We start from the raw sequence: 22,865 nt of genomic DNA, 5'->3' as shown, positions 1-22,865 counted from the left end.
CGAGCGCGAAACATTACTTGGCAACCGTGCCAACAAAACCAATCCCGAAACTATTAAGATCCGTAATGAGATAAATTCTACAAGCAGTATGCGCTAATGCCTCGCCTCGAATGAAGAGGTTCTCGATGGAAGGAAAGATTTTGGGAAAGATGTGGAAAAGGGTACAGCAGCAGTACGTTCTATAGGATGATTAATTAACCGGCACTTTGTTGCCTTTGCAAATCCAATCCTTTGGTGGCGTATTGCAAAAATTGCACTGCGTCTTAGTTCATCGCTACTACGCTACATCGCTACGTAGTTGTAAAGCTAAAAAGATGGCGTTAAAGAAGATTATTAGGTTGATTGGGATTAATTTTCTTTTTTTTTCTTTCAACTTCAATACAAACATGGTTTAAATGAATGTTCTTTGTCATATTTGTTTTCTTCTTCCTCATGTTTTCCATTTCTTTACTCGACGCACAGTTTGTCCATCTAAGAAACATCTTACAAATTGCCGATTTTGGTTTAGAGACATCATATGTATGTATATCCGTTTGGTAGCAAGTGTTCATGATTTGTATTCTCGACTCCTTCTCGACCCTCCCTCGTTTCCTTTGACCATTGAACATGCACGACACTTCCACGAACCAGAGTTTTACATCTACACTCTTTCTAATGGGGTTGAACGACATTATCCTGGCCGACTCATATACACACACATGCGTCCAAATAGTGAACACAGTGCAGCATCATGCAGCATCAAGTCGCATACTAGCAGGAATTAAATAATATAATAGACAAATGGATGGGATTGGTAGAGCCAGGTAGATTCCATACACGGCAAAAGTTTGCGATTATCAAACATCTGCTTTCCTTCCTTCGACATTGGTATTTGGATTTAGTGAAATTTGGTAAAATGTGTTTGTATCGTTCGGGCGATGCGGTTCTGCATTCCATTTCTGTATAGTTTGTTTAGTTTATATGTTTGCCAAATGCTATTATAAATTCGTTACCCACTACGTACACCAAAAAATTGTCTTCTTTTCTGTTTCTTAATTGCTTCCGTCCAATTTACGCCTTGTTGGTAGGCAAACAATCCAAAATGATCCTCCAGTATAGTATTTATCGATTGCTCTGTTTTCGCTGCATTTGCCAACAAATGATATCGTTAGTATCTCTTCTCTTTTCGCTATTGCAGATATCGGTCAGCTGGAATTTATTTAGATAAACATAATATAAAAAAACCTGTGAAACTTTGCCCTGTATGTGTACGTTACTTATGTCTTGTTGACTTTTACATTGTTTTTTTTCCTTCTAACAAATAAAAAGAGATCCAACAGCGGCTTGAAAGGTAGAAAATGTTACTAGAAGACAAACTTCCATTCAAACGACCGTACCCCCTTCACACGTCTACATATCGCCGCTTTAATACAGCATGTGTAGGATAATAAAATACTATTCTAACAATTTTAATACCGTTTCCTCTACTGTCCTCTTATAACGCTATGAACGCTTTCCGCGATCTTTTCACGTTTACAACCTCACCACAGTATAGTGTTTTCCTGATTGGAGACAACCTCTGCTCTCTTCAGTGGTACAAATCATTCAAAACCAATTCGTAGATTATACCCAGAAACCGGCGGCTTAGAGAGTAAAGAGAACAACATGTCAATCCGTCCTGGCGAGTCTACATTGCTGTGATGAACAACATTCCTATCGTCGTCGACAAGCACGAGCCCAATGGCTGCGGAGGAGTTGAACACGAATAGTTCGCACCCCGGACACCGCGACCGGCTGCAAAGGCAGACAGCAGCGGAGCCAGCGGCTGCGGTACGGTTTGTCCAGGTTGGCTGGCAGCTAGCAGCAACGAGCACGCATTTAGTCGGTCGATATCGAAAGGTCATAAATCAGGAAATCTATGAAGTAAATAAGAAACCTAGCCGCGTTAATTATCGTTATCATGGGTGCCGTTACCAGGTGGACGGTGTGCTCTCGCAGCAAGAAGGCATGAATATAGGCGTGAATCGTTTAGTTGAATGTTGGTGGCGTACGTTTGTTGTGCATTTTGAGAGACACAGGTGTGTGTGACAAATCAAGTGTATCGTGCGTTGATGTAGGTTGGTGCGAAATAAAATCGGGACGCGGACGGAAAACAAAATAGGATCGAAATAGAGCAAATATTCAGCAAGGGACGACAGTCGGAGTGATACAACAGATTACACAGAAAACGAAACACAGAAAACAAGAAAAAGAGCGAGAAGAAGAACGAGAAAGAGAAAAAACAAACGAGAGCAACGCATTAGATGGAACGCGGGAAAGGATATTGGCGGGTTTACCTCATCGTGTCCTCTTTGTAGTCCTCCGGAATGACGAACAGATCGGGCGAAATGTCGTCCCGGAACTCGAACTTTTGAAATGTGATCTTGGCCGACACCGTCGGTAGGATGGGGATGTCGATCTTCACCGGGAAGCCGCTGGGCAGTTTCAGCGTCACAAATTCCCGCAGCTTGCTGAAGTGCTTGAACGGTGCTATTACTTCCAGTACGTTTAGCAGCATGTCGACACTCAGCGGGAAGTCTTTGCTCTACGAAGGGGAGAAACATACGGACGCATAAAAAACACGTTCATGCTGTATCTAGCGGTGTCCGACGGTTTTACTCACCATAGCTACTGTTGCTTTAAAATTTTTACTCGATTCCTTATAAACTAATTCACGACCCAAGTTTGGATACTGTCCTGGCTCAGCCGAAACGTAATCCTGCCAGGTGACTTCACAGTTCGGCGGTGGCTGGAGCGATTCCCTTCGATAGATCTCGCCATTCTGATCGATGCCGCCCTGCTGACCCTGGCCGCCCTTCGTCAGTGACTCCATCAGCGCTTTGTTTTTCTGCAGATCGTCTCGAGATAAGTGTTCGCGGCGCTTACGCTGCTCCAGCGTCAGCCCGTTTATTGTGTAGAGATCACTGTCGTACTGTCCGGCCACCGTTTCCCGCCGATCCTCGCGAAAGATCCAGCCGGATTGTGCTTTCGTGAAACTGATACCCTTCGTTGACATCTGCGCCGCAAGGATGTCGCTCGACATCAAGATATCGACCTCATCCTCAATCTCCATCTCGGTCTCTTCGTGTCGCACGTGCTGGTAACAACGACACTCGTTGTCGAGCGCCGTCAACGAGTCCTTTGGAGGGTTATCGCCTTTGAAAATGAACGAGATGTCGCCACGCTCCCAGCGCATATCGGAAAAGTCAACCAGCGTCGTATCCAGCCGGATCGAACAGCCGGATTTGTGAATTTTGCACACGTCAGAGGGAAGGATACGGGAGATAAGTGGCACCCAGGAATGAAAGTCCCACTTGAGCTCCATGTAGAAGTCACCCATCTGCTTTAGGGCTTTCACCAGGTTCGGGCGACGTTGTTCCATTTGTTCGCGTGCCTGTTGCTTCAATTTGCGCAACAGTGAACTTACTGAAAAGCGGAAAAAATTAAAAACATCAACTTTGATAAAGCCGAGACGAGGGGGGCTGTTCAAATCACGACGTACTTATTTGACGATCTCCGTATGAGATCGCTTCCGCTAGGGGTGACCATCCTTGAGAATTTTTCACTTTAACCGGTGCGCCATGTGCAAGCAATAAGAAGATACATTCTGAAAGATGTACAATAAAATAAAAACATTAATAATTATAAGCAAACAAAGTAGATAAATACACTAAAACTAATTAATAAAACAATGTTAAACTATCTAAAACTAAGCCGGGCAATGATTTCTCATGCCAAATTTCATTGCTCTTTTGCGTAATCCGAGTACAATGAAATATGATAAGAGGACCAAAAGAAAAGTGGTCTAAGATAAACGCGATAACAATATATTGTTCTAGTAAAAAGTAAAAATGTTTAAACAGAAGGTAAAAGACTAAGAAGAAAATAAATAAAATTATTTTTTTCATCTGATTTGATTTTAACAATGTACATCTATTATGAACTTTACCAGAATCGATAGAAACGTTGTTTTATTACCATTTGCGGCTTAAAAAGCATTTCAATCGAATAGAGGGATAAGAGTAATTTCAGTATTATGCGTTTTCAGCATTTCATTTTTTTCGTAAAAGTATTTCAGTCTAAAAGACGGATAAGAGGAATTTCAGTATTATGCTTTTCTCGTTATGCTGCTCATCAATATTTTAAAAATAAATATTTTCGCACGAATTTTACTACACGATCGCTGCTACAGTGAAGGGAGAAAAAACACATTAAAAAAGGATGCGCTTGGGTAGCGATATTGGAAAAAAGTGTGAAAAAAAGGTCGCTTCAAAAATGAAAGCTTCTTTCGCAACCCGCACAGGGACAGGGACTGCTTCCTTTCGAGCCAGGAATGTAGTCAGTTGCGTGACTATAAATAAACAAATGAAAGACACCACAGCGCACAGCGAAGCTTTGGTTCAAAAGACCACACCAACACGAGCCATCGAACCGCCGCTAGCCATGGAGGTCAGCGAGAGCGCAATCAATAAAGATGCTAGAGTGAAGAGGAAAGATTGGGTAAAAAGAAGGTTTGCCGCGAAAAACGGAAATCAAGAATCCTCGGCTTTCTTCCACGTCCATTTATTTCACCGTATCTTTTCCATCGGCCGTAGTGCAGTGTATCGCGACTCGGCAATAATTCCGAGGGCAAGGCGAGGAAGGTAACAGGGCTAAATCAAGGTTACTATTAAACGGCGGTATTCGTGTCGTTTCCTTCTAACTAATAATGTTCATTGAGGTCATCCGGTGTACCGGGAATGAGAACGTCTAGGATAATAGCAAGTGCAGAAATAATGATAGAAATTTCTATTTCTAATCAAATTGCCTACGGCAAAGATGAATCATTAGTTTGAAATGTTGAAAAAAGCTCAATGCATTACTTATCTGAATACAATCAGAGGGAATTAAAATAAACGTTTTAATCATGATTCTATTTTATCTATATCTATAAAATAAGTCGACAGTCACCGTGAGTAGATTTCAAAGCTATTACAATTAATTCTTTTGCCCAAAACGGATTGGCTTTCTATCATTTTGTTGCAATTTCCGGATGAGTAACATATAGGCTCATGGAGTTCGTAGGTATTGGCAAACCAATTTTTCTTATCTCAACGTTTGATGCGAACTTCTGCTAACCGATGTGCTTCTACTCTATTACTTTGTCACCATTGTTGATTATCTAACTGGGACTGGGGGGAAGTCAATTAGAAACCGATTCCAATGAAATTACTCTCCAAAAGAGTAGTATAAAGTTTTTCTCTTTCGATTTCGTCCACTGGCAAAGAGCAGCCACCTGTTCAAGTGGACACCGAATGCGACACTCGGCTGATAAGCGTCAGACGAGATGAGAGGTGGAGTGTATTGGTAAAACTTATGGTTTTATCAGCACCGGCAAGGCTGAGGAACTCGAGGGAATGTATGTGCCATTGTACTAAAGATAAATAACTATCAATGAGGTGTGCTTCATCGGTAACAGACACTGGCAATAAACCTGCCGCAGATCAACATGGTTCCATCAAGTTTGTTAAGGTCGCTCCCATGCACGGTTTAAACGTGCGGGCAAACACACACACCACACACACACATACACATGACACTGTTATCACTCATCTGCACGCAGAAAATGCACTGAAGCGTGTCACTGTGCAGATCATCTCGTTACACCGCAGTTCGCCGTTATGTAGCTTGCATAATGTCTTTCGGTAAACTCTCCTTTCGAATACACCACACTTTCTAAACAAACGGTGCAAAATTTGGAGACCTCATAAGACACACACACACACACTGTAGTCATTAAACATTGATTTCGTAATATTGAATTTATCGGAAGCTTCGATGCACAAAAATGACCAAATTAGAAGCAATCGAATGAATGTGAGTGGCCATTTGAGCTGACTAGCGAGGTGCCTGATTTGTTGACGACATGCTCCTGCTGATATAATTACCTTTCTTTCCCAGCATAACAGCCAAATGGAGTGGAGTGTTTCCTAAAATGAAAAGAAAAGTAAATTGAATGATTCATTCGAGTAAGATAACCATACATTGTTCAAAAGGAGCACCACTGTTTACATGGTAAACTATTTACAAACAAAACTATTTCGAGAGTCGCGATTTCGTTCTCTCTCTCTCACTCTCTCACTCTTCCTCTTTTGATGTGAGTGGATTTTCCTTCCGAAATATGTTTTATCTCACTCATGCTACAGCGCAAAGCTACACTAAAGTCTACCGCAAATGTACACTAACGCTATTCGTTTCTATATTGACGAATTGACGCACAATCTTGAATTCCATTAACTGATTAAGTCAGTCACTTTGGTTTGACTAATGCTCAATCATCCCCAAGTGTACAGCCCGAGTGTAGCCTCAAAGGAAAGGAACATGAAAGGAAAATAAAATCCAGGTAACACTGCCTCGCACCATTTCGCGGTTGCGTGGATACCCTCAGCGAGGAAACTTATCGATGCATGAATACGATTATCACGTCCCGTTTGTCGCCTTCCGCTAGCACATCGGAACAAGCAATTTGCGATTCGTTCCGATCCACGTGAAGCAATTGGTACAGTTTTCACTTACCATGTTTGTCCTTTTCGGCTATTTCGTGAGTCCGGAGCAGCAGCGATAGCTTACGGGTATCACCGTTAAAGACGCACTCATGCAGCGGAAACGAGTCCGTCATTATTTCGCCGACTTGTGCTGCAATTGAGAGAAAACATTTTACTAAGCCACACGCACTATTCGCGACGCGCAGCAGTCGATTTTTTCTCGACTTCTTCCGTTGTTGCCCTACCGAGTGCCACCTACCTCCACGAACAGCATTTTTCACCTTTCGGAATTTGTTTTGACCTAATGTCAAACTTCGGGGGGTTTGCCGCGAGCTGTCATTCCCCCGTCGTTCAGCAGTCCCGGTGCAAAATCTACACTAATTATAGGGCATAAATAACCAGAGTGACCAGAAAACCCCGTTAATCTGTATTCCAACCGATTTTTGATATGCCTACTGACTCGCAGATGAGCCTCCTAAAACTACCGATTTTTCATTTATCCTACCAAAAATCACAAATTTGTTTCGTAATGCTGACCAAAAAGTCATAAAACCATTTCCCAAATCACTTAATGTATTAAAATCTATTTGGAAATCACTAGCAACCAAAACCAGAAGTTCAATAGAGACAACAAAGGCCCGTGTCTGTACTTCATGAGATGCGATGATACCGAACGCACTAGTAATTTTTTATATAGGATTTGACAGATAACGTCGGACGACGAATTCGCACCTTCGACGTTATCTGTTAAATCCCATATAAGCCGGCGCTCTAGCAGCAATCGAACACGACATCCGACACGAACAAACCCATATAATCATATGGAGGTGCACTGTCAGACACAAACAAACAAACAAGACAAACGTCGAGTCGAACATGTCAGTTGATTCTGTCTGTGATGTTCGATACCCACCTGTGCTGTGAGTACCTTGGCTGTCAAACGCTTCACAGCTACAGTAGATAGAATTCAATTTGGGACATTTTTAAGTTTGTTTACGTAGTTTGTCTCTTTTTCTTCTTAAAATTGCGTGCAAAATATTTAAAATAGCTATCAATAATTATTGTTAAACTTTTCAATCAATTATAACATCAAATATAAAGGATTGAAACGTATTAAACTATTGTGTGTACATAATCCATGTGTATGCACTGTATGTGTTTTGGCATGGACGTTTGTTTACATTTTTCAATATTAAATTTGAATGATTTCTATGTTATTATAGATGTGAATAACTAGTAAATTATGAGTTGAATCTTCCCCCTGTAGGTGGATATTCATTTAAACTATGAAAATGCTTCATTTTCGAGACGAAAAGAAACCCGCTGCGCAAATTCGAGCAGTTTCCAGCGCAGAAAATGCACCAAAATCTGCGCTGGCCAGCGCAGATTTGGCCTGGTCTCCCGCGCTGTTCTTCAGCGATTTCTGCGCTGGGTCGAGCAAGTTTAGCGCCATCTTCTGGCGAAATGGACGAACTATTTATGGCGGCGGAGCAAAAAAAACGGTCAAAAAATTTTCAAAAAATTGGCGCCCATTTTTTCGTCCGCTTCTTCTCCCTCCCTCACCCTGCCTTGCCTTACTTGCGCTTCTGCCAGTGCCTTCTTCCGCCGCCAGCTGATTGGCTGTTGTGGTGTATGCGTTGATACTCATATGTGCATTGCGGTTGTGTATTGTTATTGGTGGGTGTTAGCATTTATTAATTTGTGTGTGACCTTTAGACGCTGTGGCAGAAGCTGGATTGGGATTCAAAGTGTTATCGGTGTATTGATGGTTTATTTTATTTCGTGCCGCTGCTGATGAGACCATTCGATGCCCCTGCCAGTTGAGGGTGAAGAAGCCTATTTAAAACAAGCGTAGGAGAACGTCTAACACTAATCTAATATTTTTTTATTTGAACATGTTTGATGCTTCAACGACCTTCTAAGCATCATGTAGCACAATGTATAGTGGCAATAAAATATTTTTTTTAATGTGCCGAAATCTGTCTCGCGTTTTCGGGTCTCGTCACACACACACACACACAGCGCGGGGTAAGTGGCCGTTCACTCTATCATGTCGCGATTCCCCACCCCGCCCGGCGCTTTGGATGATGATGCTACAAGAAAGCTGAACCAACCGTTCTACCGATAACGGGGGGGGGGGAGTGCGTGCTTGCGCGACTTCGGGGGTGCGTGATCGCGAGCGCGCTTTTGTGGGTGCGTGCTGGCGTGCGTGCTTTTATGCTCGCGGGCGCGCGTACGTGCGTGTGTGTGTGCGTGCGTGCGTGCTGGCGTGCGCGCGTTCATGCATGTGCGCGTGCGCGCGCGTGTGTGTGTGTGTGTGTGTGTGTGTGTGTGCGAGTTTGCGCGCGCGTGTTTGTGTGTGAGTTTGCGCGCGCGTGTTTGTGTGTGAGTTTTCGCGCGCGTGTTTGTGTGTTTGTGTGTGTGCGTGCGTTTGGAAACCCCAAAACTATTTTATTCTGATGCGTACATTTTCATCCGCTGCGGCTACAAAGTCCATGCATTTTCGAACTCGCTACCTGAGAGACAACACAACCATTGGCATTGGCATTTTTGCGATCGGCTCTGCTGTTGGGGGTATTAAAAAGACACATGATTTAAGCAAACGTGCGTGTGATTTGTTGCACATTTATTTCTAATTCAGCTAGCGGACGTAAGTGGAAACAACATTTTGAATTGAATCCATACAAAAGAGGATTCTGGATTTGTTTATTACGGTGCGCGTATGGTGCTGCACCTGTCCGTCCAGAATCTGGTGGCTTGTTGGTTTGGAGTAGTTATCATGACGCCGGTTGACCGGCAATGCCTTGGCATGGGTTCGGATCGGTAGGTTCATGTTTTGGTCGAGTGCATTCCGTGCATTTCTTGCGTCACAGCGGTAGCCCGGCAGCAACAAAGTCAAGACAAACTCTTACCCGGGTGTGCACTGCTATGCTAAGTTCTTTTTATTTTTATTATTTTTATTATTATTGGCGTAATAGCCTATGCAATCATGCCGGTCTTTTCAGGACTTGAGTACCACGTAGCCGGATAGTCAACCCTTGCTACGGCGGACGGTTCATACGCGGTTAGAACCCACGACGGGCATGCAGATGTGCGGAATGATGGCGGTGCCGCTGGACCGCTCCTATCCAGCGTGCAACTTGCATACTGCCACACTGTCTCCTGCCCGATGCATACGCTGCAGGCAGGGGGAAGGATGCACCTCCACGTTAAAAAATAACACCGTCATGAACCAGCGGCGGACCTAACGGTAGGCGGACTAGGCGGTCGCCGATGATCTCTAGTCTGTAGTATGCCGTATGTCTACAATTGGACAGAGTATTAGCGATAAGGGCCCCCGGAAAGATGGTCGTTGGGGCTCCGTGGCTGGAAAACCATTTGCACCTCCCCTTCCCCCATGGCTACTACAATTTTAGGGCCTGTGACCGATGATCGTGGGGGTCCCATGGCCACCCCCCACTCCCCCCATCCGCCGGCAATTTAAGTATACCGTTCAATCTTCCAACAGCTGTGTGTCAGTACCCCCTCCTCAGGGGCCTCAATTCGTCTTTCCGCCTTTCATGAACACGACCGATGGATCATAACATTCCGGAAGAAATTACATTTGGCGACAGTTTTGCATACACACGCACACTCACAATCATGCGCAGGATGCTTAGCATATCTATGTAATCCACAACAGACGAAAGCAAAAGCTTAGTGTTAGAAACGTGTTAGAGCGAATTAGGGTTCTGCGCGTTGCACAGCAAACCCTCCATCGTGCGCTAGCGATTCCGTAGTCATTTTTACATTGCATCGATTAAACTCATTGCACTTTTTGGTTTGATTTGTAAAAATGCAACTTCATCGCCGCAATGTGTATAAACGGTTTTTTAAGCGCCACAGCAACTCATGAGCAGTGTCCACACGCGAGAAAGAGATAGCGCTATGGAGGGAAAAAGCACGGACGATGGCTGACAGCGATTGGCCGTCTGACGCACCAACACATCCAAACCTTCGGCAGCGCGCTCAGGCGAGGGGTATGAGGCGGAGTCAGGGACGGGCAGCTCGATGAGCTGCTCGACAAATTTGCCGTTGGAGAGAAAAGGAAGGCATGATAAAATTCTCAGAACTCCATGATTTCTTGCGTCGCTTTGCGCAGCGGGCCGTGATAAAAACCATTATAAAAAAATTGTATTTTGTGACATCTTGGGAATCCAAATAAAAAAGTGGTCTACCCACGAGGTAGCCAAAACTGGTGACCCCGACGTGATTCCCGAGATTCCCCGAAGATTTCGCCTTTCCCCGCTGCGCGGTTCCCGTTCGCCCCGGTCCGTCAACGCCGCGAGTAAAATCGGTACGTGTAGTGTGTGTAACAAGCGTCGCCGAGTGTCGTGCCTTTTTTTTCGCAAGGACAAAAACCGTGTTCGATCGAGTTTCCGCGCGTGCATATAAGGGTCGCGAGTGCCCTACACGCCCGCGTGTGCGTAATCGTCGCGTGTGTCCTTCACGCCCGTGTGTGCGTAATCGTCGCGTGTGTCCTTCACGCCCGTGTGTGCGTAAGTGTCGCGAGTGTCCCGTCCCGAGTGCATTGCCCAAGCGCCACAGATTAAGCTTAAACGACTGGAAAATTGAATATCCATAGAAAAAAAAGAAAGCTCCACAGCTTCATTGGTTTGATCAATAGATGGCGTATCACAACTCATCATTATATTGCTATCCTTTTCTTGCAATGTGTTTCGACAAGTTTCATCTTATCATGACCTATATAGCCTTCTAACTTTCTGAGCAAAAGTCTATATGAATGGTCGTGTGGTCAGATACGTGGGTATCAACACCAACGACCATTACTCAAATCTCACTTGCTTCTGTGCTGGTGGTTTCCGTTGGAGTTTAGTATTTAAACAATCGTATCGCCGTTCTAGTTCTAGCGATGCATAACTTCAATGCAAAACCATACAACAGTACAGAGGAAATGAGAAAGCTCTCCTCCAAGCGATGAAGCTCAACAGAGAGCGCCACCAGCTTTTTCGCTATTTTTAGAATGCATGAGTCGTTTGCCGTCTGCTAAACGAAGTCTTTCTATATTCCGTTTAGGTAGAGAACTTGAGTCGTTTAGAAGCTGTTTAGTGGTCGTTTAGTGGATTTGTGGCACTTGGGTGTTCTCCATACGCACCGACGTGTTTCCCTTGCATCGTGAACCCGCATCGCTACAGAGGATCGAGCCGCGGGTTACATCGCCGTCCCCATGGAGAAGGAAGAGCAACGATTCCATCGTTCCAGCCCGGACAAAAGAAAGCGCTCCTTGTAAAGCCGTTGACTGCCGCCATTTTGCACGTTCGACGCCATTGACAGCCGCCATTTTTGTCTCGCTGAAGTAAGCCCAACTCCCGACTACCACGTCACTTCTTTTGTTCTCGCTTCTCGTGAAACCACGTGCTCGCAAGCGAATAAAAGATGATGCAACATAGTCCAGAACGTCAACCCGCTCCCCAAGCGGCAACGCACGATGCACCCCCGGTGAACACGGAGAGAACTGGCACGTCCCAAGCACAAATGCCATGACAGCAGCAAAAACGGCAAGTGATCCTCGAGTGGAAGCAGCACAGGCCGTTCGACTGAGTGTACCCGAAATGGACCTGCACAATTTGCCTGCGTACTTTTGTGCACTGGAGCATTGGTTCGCCGCGACCGGAATCACCGCCAAAATGGACCATAAGCGCTACCACGTATTGATGGCCCAAATTCCTCTTCGAGTGTATAACGAGATCCAGCCGATAATCGAGAATGTACCTGCAACGGAACGGTACAATTACATCAAGCGGAACATCCTCCAGCATTTCGGGGAATCCCAGCGTAGCCGCCTCCATCGTCTCCTATACGGCATGGACTTAGGGGACCGCAAGCCATCCCAGCTGCTAGCTGAAATGCACCGAGCCTCCAGCGACACGTTGGCCAGTACGCTCCTCACCGACCTTTGGATCAACAAGCTTCCGCCACATGTGCAATCGGCCGTCGTTGCTGCACCCGGAAGTGTAACTGAGAAAGCTGCCGTCGCCGATACTATGGTGGAGTGCCTGTCCGCATCCAACAACACCAGTGTGCACCATGCCGTAGCCGGGGTGCGCACCACACCCAACGATTTCGAGCAATGCATTTCGCGCCAGGTGGACGAACTCACACAGCAACTTAACGACTTCATCACAGAGTGTCGTAACCGTGACCAACGCCAAAGTCGACCGCGCCCACGTCCACCAGTGTCATCTCGTGTCGGTACAGAACCATCTGAAGGAGAGTGCTACTACCATCGACGTTACGGGACAGCCGCCCGGACCTGCCGCCAGCCCTGTTCGTTTCCAGCCCCTGTCAGCCAGCGCGTCGGCCAGCCGGCGTCTTCAGCCTGAGGACACGCCGGAGATATCGGATCGCAGGTGGCTACCATCTCACCTGTGAGCAGTCGGTTGATGGTGATCGACCGACGAACCAACCAGCGTTACCTGATCGATACTGGTGCCAATGTCTCCGTGTTAACGAAGCCAGCCAACTACACCCCTCCGACGCCGTCCACCATGCGACTGTTTGCAGCCAACGGTACTCCGATCATGGTATTTAGTGAGTCCCTCCGTACACTTGATTTTAGTTTACGCCGCCCCTTTGTGTGGAATTTTATTATCGCGGACGTAAGCTCTGCTATCATTGGAGCGGACTTTCTTCGCCATTACCATCTTCTAGTAGACCTTCGACAGCGCTGTTTGGTGGATGCCCAAACCAACCTACGTGTGCCAGGACTTCCGGATACCACTCGACAAACCGCCGTCAAGGTGTGCGACGCAAATTCACCGATGGCCGACCTGCTGAACGAGTTTCCTACACTCATCACAAACTCACCGGGTGTGAGGATGCAATCCGAGGTGGTACATCGTATCGAAACAACGGGTCCTCCAACTTTCGCCCGTTCGCGTTGTCTTCCACCCGACAAGTACCAAGCAGCCAAAGCAGAATTCGACTCCCTCGTGCAGCTAGGAATTTGCAGACCGTCCAGTAGCAGTTGGGCCAGCCCGCTGCATATGGTTAAAAAGGCTGATGGTTCCTGGCGTCCGTGCGGTGATTATCGGTCCCTCAACGCGCGTACCACCCCTGACCGGTATCCATTGCCTTATCTACAAGACTTCACGATGCAACTGGGAGGAAAAACCGTTTTCTCAAAGGTGGATCTACAGAAAGCCTACCACCAGATCTCCATCCATCCAGAGGACATTCCGAAGACAGCGATCATCACTCCTTTCGGCCTATTTGAGTACGTGACGATGCCCTTCGGATTACGCAATGCGGCGCAGACGTTCCAACGGCTAATCCACGATGTGCTACGCGGCTTGAACTTTGTGTTTCCCTATATCGACGACATTATAGTGGCCTCGAATACACCAGAAGAACATCGCGAACACTTGCGACTGCTATTTGCTCGCCTCACGCAGCACGGTTTGACCATCAACCTTGCGAAGTGCGAGTTTGCCCAGCCTGAGATCTCCTTCCTGGGACACCGTGTTACGTCTGAAGGCATCCTACCACTGGAAGAGAAAGTCGACACCATACGTTAGTTCCCAAAGCCAAACACTGTCATGGAGCTTAAGCGATTTTTGGCGATGATCAACTTCTACAGGCGCTTCATCCCCCACGCGCTGCGAGCACAAGGACCGCTCCTGGAGATGATTCCCGGCAACAAACGGCGAGATAAGTCATCGCTGACGTGGACCCCAGCTACCGACACGGCCTTTGAGGACTGCAAACGGCAACTTGCACAGGCTACCATGCTGGTACACCCTGTACCATCCGCCGAACTATCACTGTGGTGTGATGCTTCCGATTTCGCTGCCGGCGCCGCCATACATCAGGTCATCGACGGGCAGATGCAGCCGCTCGGTTTCTTCTCCCGAAAGTTCGACAACGCACAGCGCCTTTATTCCACGTACGATCGCGAACTAGCAGCTGTTTACTTGGCCGTCCGGTATTTTCGTCATCAGTTGGAAGGACGCTCTTTCCATATTTACACAGATCATAAACCTCTGGTTTATGCTTTCCGCCAGTCGCTGGATAAGGCCTCTCCTAGACAAGCACGGCACCTTGACTTTATTGGCCAGTTCGCCATCGACATCCGACATGTTGAAGGCCAGGAAAACGTCACTGCCGACTTGCTGTCCCGAATCGAACCCATCCAGTCATCAACATCCATCGACTACGAGAAATTGGCCGAAGACCAGACCCGAGATCCCGAGCTCGCCGACATCCTCAGCGGGAAGACAAGGACGGACCTGGTCCTTCAACGAGTTCCAATACCTGGCAGCAGCATGGCTTTGTACTGCGATTGCCCCGCCGGCATCATTCGTCCGTATGTCACGAAACCGTTTCGTCAACAACTACTACGCGTGGTTCATCAGATGAGTCATCCCGGAGCGAAAACTACCACGAAGCTGATGACGGAGAGATTCGTCTGGCTGAACATCCGCCGAGATACGCGAGATTTCGTCCGCCACTGCTTAGCGTGTCAGGCTACGAAGGTGCAACGCCATACCCGCAGCCCTCTAGGACGCTACCCGGTACCGGATGCTAGGTTCGCACACATCAACCTGGACCTGGTTGGACCGTTCCCGATCAGCAATGGACATCGTTACTGCCTCACCATCATCGATCGCTTCACACGCTGGCCAGAAGCTATTCCCATCCCTGACATAACATCAACGACTGTAGCCGCAGCCCTACTCAGTGGATGGATAGCTCGCTTTGGCGTTCCATCGTTCATCACCACTGATCAAGGCAGGCAGTTCGAGTCGACGCTTTTCGCGGAGCTGAACCAGTTACTGGGCATCAAACATCTACGCACAACGGCTTATCATCCGCAGGCCAACGGCTTGATAGAACGATGGCTCCGTACGCTGAAGGCAGCTATTTGTACCAAAAACACCGCTCATTGGACCGACCACCTTCCCATCATACTCCTTGGATTGCGCACAGCGTACAAAGACGACATCAAAGCTTCGCCAGCAGAGCTGGTTTATGGAAGCACGCTAAAGATCCCAGCGGAGTTTTTCAATAGCAGCCCGATGACCAGCCTGCCAGACACCACCGAGTTCACCAAGTCGCTTAACTATGCCATGAACACCATTCGCCCAACACAAACGGCCTGGCATGACAAAGCAACACCCTTCGTCCATTCGGATCTTCGGACATGCAGCCACGTCTTCGTCCGGAATGACACCGTCCGCCCAGCCCTTACCCCGCCGTACCAAGGGCCTTACAAGGTGCTTAGGCGTAGTGACAAGTCATTCGAAGTCCTGATCAACGAGAGGGCAACTAACATCTCTATTGACCGCCTGAAACCGTGCTACTCACTCCAGCAACCCGAGCCAGTGACACAGCTTACGCCACCATCTGCAGCAGAGTATACGCCACCACCACCAGCGCTACCACCACCAGCTTCACCACCATCAGCGCCACCACCACCAGCTTCACCACCACCGACAGAGCCGTCACCTCCGAACGACTTCTCGACCGGAGTTACGCGTTCACAGCGACGTGTCATCATCCCCGTTCGTTACCGGTAACTCCAGTCTAGCAGGGGAGCACTATGGCGACCTTATAGGGAGAAAGAGGTAGAAGAAAGCTGAAAATAGAGGAGAGAAGAGAAAAAGAAAGCTGGAAAGAAACGAAAAGAAAAAGATAAAAGATTAGTAACTTTCCAGCTTACGGTAGCCCTTGTGGCGCGGGTTGTTGCCGTGCCGCAGGGCCTGAGGGACCACCATTTGCGTCCCTCGCCCGCCGTCTGGCCCGCCTGCGTCGCCTTGCCGCCTGGTACGCTCAACATCCCATCTCGCTTGGAGAGTGGAGAAGATTGTCCTGGCGGCGGCGCGGACGGCCTCCCACGTATCGCTGCGGGCGCACATTTCCGAGACGATGTTATCCATTGTTACTCGGGAATGGCACCGCTGCTGCATCTCGTTCCGGATCCGATTGAACCGTGGACAGTGGAACAGCACGTGTTCAACGTCTTCCACGGCGTCCCCACATTCGGGGCAGTTGGGCGAGCCTTCCAGGATGCCTTTCTCGACGAAATAGGAGCGCAAGAACCCGTGCCCCGTGAGGAGCTGGGTGAGGAAAAAGTCGACTTCCCCATGCTTGCGGCTGACCCAGAGATTTATGTCTGGAATCAGCCTCCTTGTTTTCAGTCCTGGTGCTCCTGGTTGCCCTGCACCCGTTGTCCACTGGTCCTGCCAGCGCCTCATCGTCTCCTCCCGTTGTCGCTTCCGTATGTCTGATTGAACACCACCACTCGCTACCTTTTCGTCGTGGCAGCGGATATCCTCCTGCATGAGGAGGACTAACGGGGTGGTGTTGGCGACAACGCAAGTGGCATCATAAGACACGGTCTGGAAGGCGCTGGCGACTCAGAGAGCCCCCGGTCGATGCGCCCTTTGGACCGATTTGCGATGGGTCTCCTTGTCGAGCACCCATCGCCCCCAGGTGGCAACTCCGTATCGGATGATACTGTTGCCGACGTTTACGAGCTGTCTCCTACTGCGGCTCTTAGGACCACGCTTGTTCGGCATCAGGCAGGTCAAGGCATTCGTAATCCGTGAAGCCTTATTGACCACTCTTTCCAGATGCCGGCTGTGGTGCTGTTTGCGGCAGAGGTCCACTCCCAGGTACTTCAGCGTTTCCGTGGATTGGATCGAGTGACCGCCCGCTTGAAGCTCTGCGAGCTGCGGGACATGATGAGTACAAAAAATCATGAACCCGGTCTTTTGGTGGGCAAGTTCCAAACCGACTCCTCGCAGCCACCGCTCGATCCTCTCCAGGTTAGCCGTTGCTAAAGCGCTGACCTGTTCCGTGGTCCTTCCCAGAAATGTTAAAGCCACGTCGTCAGCAAACCCGATGATGTCCGCTCGTAGTCCTTCGAGCGGCAAGCGGAGTAGGTCGTCGTACATGACGTTCCAAAGTGTTGGTCCTAAAACCGAACCCTGAGGAACGCCAGCAGATACAGTCCTCGACACTACTCCTTCACCCGTATCATAGTGGAGCGTTCGGCCAATGAAATAGTTCCGCAGCAACGCCTGCAAACAAGGCGGAGTGTTTTTACGCTGCAGAGCTTGGCCGATCGCTGTCCAGTTTGCCGAGTTGAAGGCATTCCGGACGTCCACCGTTACCACCGCACAGAGACGATCCCCCTTTCGCTTTTTATCCAGAGCGACTTTCCCGTTGTTCATCACCCGAGTGATGGCGTCAACGGTTGAACGCCCTTTACGAAAACCGTATTGGGCGTCCGAAAGTCCCCCGGTCGACTCCAGGTGGGTTGTCAGCCTCCGCTGAATCAACCGCTCCAAAATTTTCCCCAGCACACTCAGCAGACAAATCGGCCGGTATGACGAGGGCTCCCCAGGTGGTTTCCCCGACTTGGTAAGCAGCATCAGTTGTTGCCGCTTCCATGCATCGGGAAAGGTGCCTGCCTCCAGTAGCTGCTTGTAGCTTTTGGCAAAAACTTCCGGAAAAGCCAGAATTGCCGCAGCTGCAGCCATGTTCGGAATGTTGTCGTCCCCCGGAGCTTTCTTGGGGTTGAGTGAGCGGGCAATCTCCTTCAACTCTTCCGCCAACTCCTCCTCCGAGACCGGATCCTGTGGATCCCCACCTACTTCCGTCTCGGGCCACTCCATCGGGGGACGATCGGGAAAGAGCTCATTCACGATGAACTGGAGCTTATTGGCATCCCGTTCCATCGGAACCCGAGCTCCTTCCCACTGCTGCTTGCGGATTTGGTACGCAGGGCCAAAGCCGTGCGGTTCCAATTGTTCCGGCAGATCCTGCTTGTGTTGGTCCTTGCTGAGCTTGATGGCCCGTCCCAGGGCAGCGCGTGCGTCCGACTTTATTTGACGCCTTTCCTCGCGCTGCTCCTCGGTCCGAGCCCGGTTGTACCGCCGTTTCATTCCATGAAAATGGCTGCGCAACCGATCAATCTCGGACGTCCACCAATAAACTGGCCGCCGGCCCTGTCGCCTTGGGGGTTGCCTAGGCATGGTGCCATCTAATTCAAGCACCCTAATTCGATCAATAGTTACCAACTTAGCCAGACTAAACTATTTCCCGTTAAAAGATTATAAAAGCCGTCGTTCCCACCACGCGTTCTCTTCTCTTTTCGTTCTTATCCGCTAGTGGACGTGCTCCCGTAACTGCGTAACCCGTGATAAAAACCATTATAAACAAATTGTATTTTGTGACATCTTGGGAATCCAAATAAAAAAGTGGTCTACCCACGAAGTAGCCAAATACATGTAGGAATACATACACTAGTGGTACAAACGTAATAATTTCCAATTATCTAAGAAATACGGTTATTTTAACCAGGTGGCCGTCTTGCCCCATACGAGTGGCACTCTTGCCCCATAGCCCAAAAAAGAACGTCTTTTTGGATCCTTTTTAAAACACTTCAAAAACTGTTTTGTTTGCACTTTTTTCAAGCGAAACTCATTTATAAGTGAGGAAATAGATGTAAAATGGTTATGACATTTAAATCGGCATTTGAAAAACATGTTTTAATGAGTTATAACTTGAAATGCTTAAGGTGGCACACTTGCCCCAAGTTCCGCCACTATATAGTCCTAGCTTGGTCCGTCGCGACAGGTTCTTTGATCAGTTCACCTGATATCTAAGACTGTAAAATTAACGATTGGCAGCATCCTTGCTCGCAACCCATGCATGCTATTGTTGGAACTGACCCTTGAACCGAAATAGGTGAATTCTTGAACGACTTCAAATGTAAGTTCACCTATCTGTACGTCACACTCAAGCTATCTGTACCTATCTGTACGTCACAATCTGTACGTCAAGATGGTTCCCGATGTTTCCACCCTCCAGTCCCGGATCGCTCTCTCTAGCGCCAAGTTGAATAGGAGACATGCCCTGAGAATTATCCATCCACCTTCACCTGGCAAGTGACGTTGGTCATAATCATTCTAACTAGCCTTATCAGTTTGGTCGGGATTCCAAAAGAGCTCATAGCTTTGTATAGTTTTACCCTGACTATGCTATCATGTGCAGCTTTGAAGTCAATGAAGAGATGGTATGTCATGTGTCTCTATTTTCTCTAATATCTGCCGCATGGTGAATCTCGCTTCGGTGATATGACCGATATGATTTATCAACAAAACATAGTGCAAAACCATGATTAATGAAGGGGACTCTCAACCACAAAGAGTCCGTGATGAAAATTTGTTTATGAGCGGAGGGAAGGTCAGTTTTCATTTGCTGGAAACCTTAAATTTTTGTAGATTTACAACTTTAACCAAATGGGTTTAAAAAAATATTTTAGCTTCTTTCATTATTTTTTTGTTTAAGACACAATTTTTTTCACACGATTCGAAATTTAAAAAATATAAATAAAAAATGTTTTCATGTTAAGGACAGCTCAATTGCTGTCGATGCGGTGACCGACTAGGCTATAAAAGATCGTGAGATTTTCGAAAAATGTGTTCATATTTGACATTTTTTAGACGACAGTCTTCAGACTGTCTGTCGTTTACAATTTGATGATCGTTTGTTGCTAGGAGACCCATACAAAAATAAAGGATAGTTGGATAATTTGCTTCACGAAATGTGCTAATGGTATAAAACAGCAAAGTCTTGAACCAATTTTCCTTTACAGACTCCGTAGTCTTATAAAGTATACGCTCGGTAATCCGCACCTTTTTGATCCGCACGATCGATAATTTGGTTAGGAAGCCGTACCTCAGAGTAAGTGAGATACTTCATCTTTCTATACCTAGTCCAGCAACCGAGCCAATGTAACTGTACTACAACAAGAACTAGGTGAGTTAGCAGTCCATCTACCACACAGGAAGGATGTCAAAGTGGATTACCCAGATAAAAGTTACGTTTGGGAGAGTTACATAATGTTAAATGAAATGTTACGATCGTGTTAAATGTTGTTACGAAATATTAAGATGATAATTTTTTAGAACACCATTAGTCAGCACAATACCGGCAACGAGAACTATTTTGCATGATAGCATAGCACTTATTACGTACAGTGCCCGGCAAAATAAAGTGCTTCCTGCTTACAATTTTCCATTTTTTCCATTTTGTTGTTGTGGAAAATGATTCGCTATCGTACTGCTTTATTATTTTTTTGAAACGTTATTGGTGATATGATTAAGAATGTGCTGTACCATACCATGACAAAAATGAAAAGATAGCTTAAAGAATAAATATGTTTTCCAAAATTGATGAAAATCACTGTGACAAAATAAAGTGCCCACTTTATTCATTCTACACAAAATATTTTTCTGAACAAATGTAACACCAAACTTATAATTTATATGCATTTCTTTGCAATTCTTGTTATGTTGAGGATATTTGGTGTGTTTTTATTTTATTTTAAAAGGAGTTCTGCATCTAGTTTTTGCGTCTGGTTCGTCTCAAGCGTTACTCAGAGCTTTAAAATTATTTGTTTGTTACACCAGTTGTATCCACCTAGAACCTACGCACCTAGAATCTGCCACAAACTCTCGATGGCACTAAGATTTAGACTTTGTGGAGGACATGCAAAGTGTTTTATTAGAAAACGAGAAGAGAAATATTTGTTTATTGATTGTATGTGTTAGCATTAGCCTGTAGGAACATATTTTTAGTTTTCAAACTCCGTTTTTTTAAATGGTTTATCCCAAAGTATTAATGAAAGGTGCTAATATAGGTATCAGCTATCATTATACTTTCAATTCAGACCAGTTTTCCCCTTCCATCTCCTCACCCGATTTACAACAGAGTTAATAAAGCCAAATGGTTTCGATATTATCAAGAACATGCATATATACCTTTAGATTGTTGAAAAACTGATCTTTGGACAGATGAGTCTACATTAGAACTGATGTTCCAACATATCTAGACGATAACCAACAAATGATGATGTATGAAGGGTGCAATGTGATGACCAGGGAGGGGTTTTCTATACGAGAAGTGGGGAGCATGGTACGAAACGACGACATAATGAGAGTTAATACCTATGTAAGCATCCTGCGTGAATTTATCTGTTTTATGTGAAAAATTCGGAGTTAGTAAATACAGGCGGTCCCTGAGATCAGTGGCGGATTAAGGGTATGGGGGCCCTAGGCGGAAAGCCGAGTTGAGGCCCCCTGTTAATGGTAAATGTTGTTGTAGCGGGGGGGGGGGGTGGTAGCGGCACTAAACTTGCTGTGCTGTGTGATTGCTGCCGGGGGGGGGGGGGGGGGGGGGGGTGATATGTTAACATACTATAAACCTCTTCAATTTTCAATGTTTTCTACAGGTGACTTCTTACCCTTCATGGTGTCCATTTTTCCCATATAAGGTGTCCATCTTACCCGGACATTTCAAAACTGCACGAAAAAAAATCATGTTTTTATTGCATGAAAAAAAAACATAAACATCTATAGAAACTTTAAATTTTCAACACATTTTCCGATAAAACATGAGTTTAAGATAATATTCTGCATACCTACCTTCCCCTATCTAACAATGTATATTCGGTCCCCGAGATAAACGGTTAATGGGGACCAAAAACGGTCACTAAAAAACCACTTATCTTGAATTTCCGCGTAAGTCGAAACTCGTTATTTCCAACAAAAATGTCTCTAATTGTCGTATAATTTTGCAAGTAGGGGATGGTTTTATCTACCTTGTTAACTATTTGATATCATACTGAATGAATACATTTTTAACCTTTTGTTTTACAGTTATTTAACCTTTTGAAATGGTATTTCGGATTCGATATAAAGAGAAATTACCTTGCATTTGACAATTTATGTTTCAAACCAGTAAAATTTGCTCAAAGAACTGTCAAATTAAACAAATAAACGCGTATCTCCGAATCCTCCTATAAGAGGTATCGTGTGTATCAGAGACTGCCTGTAATTATTTCAAAAACGTATAGAACATAAAGGGAATTATGTTAAACGCTTCAAGCACAAATATAAACAATATTTACTCTGTAGAGCAATGCAGGAAAAAATATAAAACGAGAAATTAGAGATCGCTCCGTTTTTACACTAGATACTACTCCCCATACTAGGAACAGTACCGTCAAATGATGTCCACAAAATATGTCCATCTAATCACGATCGTTTTTAACCAGTTATGTTAAACATGCTCGGTTCCCGGTTGCTGCATCCTGTAGAAATAAGGTTTACCGGGCCATGTCACAACAACGTCGATTCTTAGGCAACAAATAGGCCAATTTCTCCATTGTTCAATACCCAATTTGCTTACCTTGTACATTTACTATCCTGCTTTTAACAAATGACAAAAATGAACTTGCTCCACACAACA

At 46.2% G+C, this 22,865-nt stretch overlaps 1 protein-coding gene across 6 annotated transcripts; it reads right to left on the bottom strand.

Annotated features, from left to right (window-relative positions):
- Positions 1 to 402: 402 nt before the first annotated feature.
- On the bottom strand, positions 403 to 6,895 carry LOC1279372 (ankyrin repeat domain-containing protein 13C). 6 transcript variants are annotated; one of them, XM_061660489.1, is made up of 7 exons: positions 6,802 to 6,895; positions 6,574 to 6,693; positions 5,946 to 5,987; positions 3,521 to 3,625; positions 2,642 to 3,444; positions 2,316 to 2,563; positions 403 to 1,915 (listed from the first exon to the last, which is right to left on the bottom strand). In XM_061660489.1, the coding sequence occupies exons 2-7, from the start codon at positions 6,674 to 6,676 to the stop codon at positions 1,858 to 1,860; spliced, it is 1,359 nt and encodes a 452-aa protein (XP_061516473.1). In that variant the 5' UTR covers positions 6,677 to 6,693; positions 6,802 to 6,895; the 3' UTR covers positions 403 to 1,857. The 6 variants fall into 6 exon arrangements, with proteins under 6 accessions (XP_061516473.1, XP_061516476.1, XP_061516474.1 ...); XM_061660492.1 differs by having other exon boundaries at positions 403 to 1,895; positions 6,802 to 6,893; XM_061660490.1 differs by having other exon boundaries at positions 6,788 to 6,880.
- Positions 6,896 to 22,865: the final 15,970 nt, after the last annotated feature.

This window comes from Anopheles gambiae, chromosome 3 (assembly GCF_943734735.2).
Source record: "Anopheles gambiae chromosome 3, idAnoGambNW_F1_1, whole genome shotgun sequence".
In the NCBI taxonomy this organism is placed as follows: domain Eukaryota; kingdom Metazoa; phylum Arthropoda; class Insecta; order Diptera; family Culicidae; genus Anopheles; species Anopheles gambiae.
The sequence above is the reverse complement of the archived record's forward strand: the minus strand, read 5'-3'. Positions and strand labels throughout refer to the sequence as shown.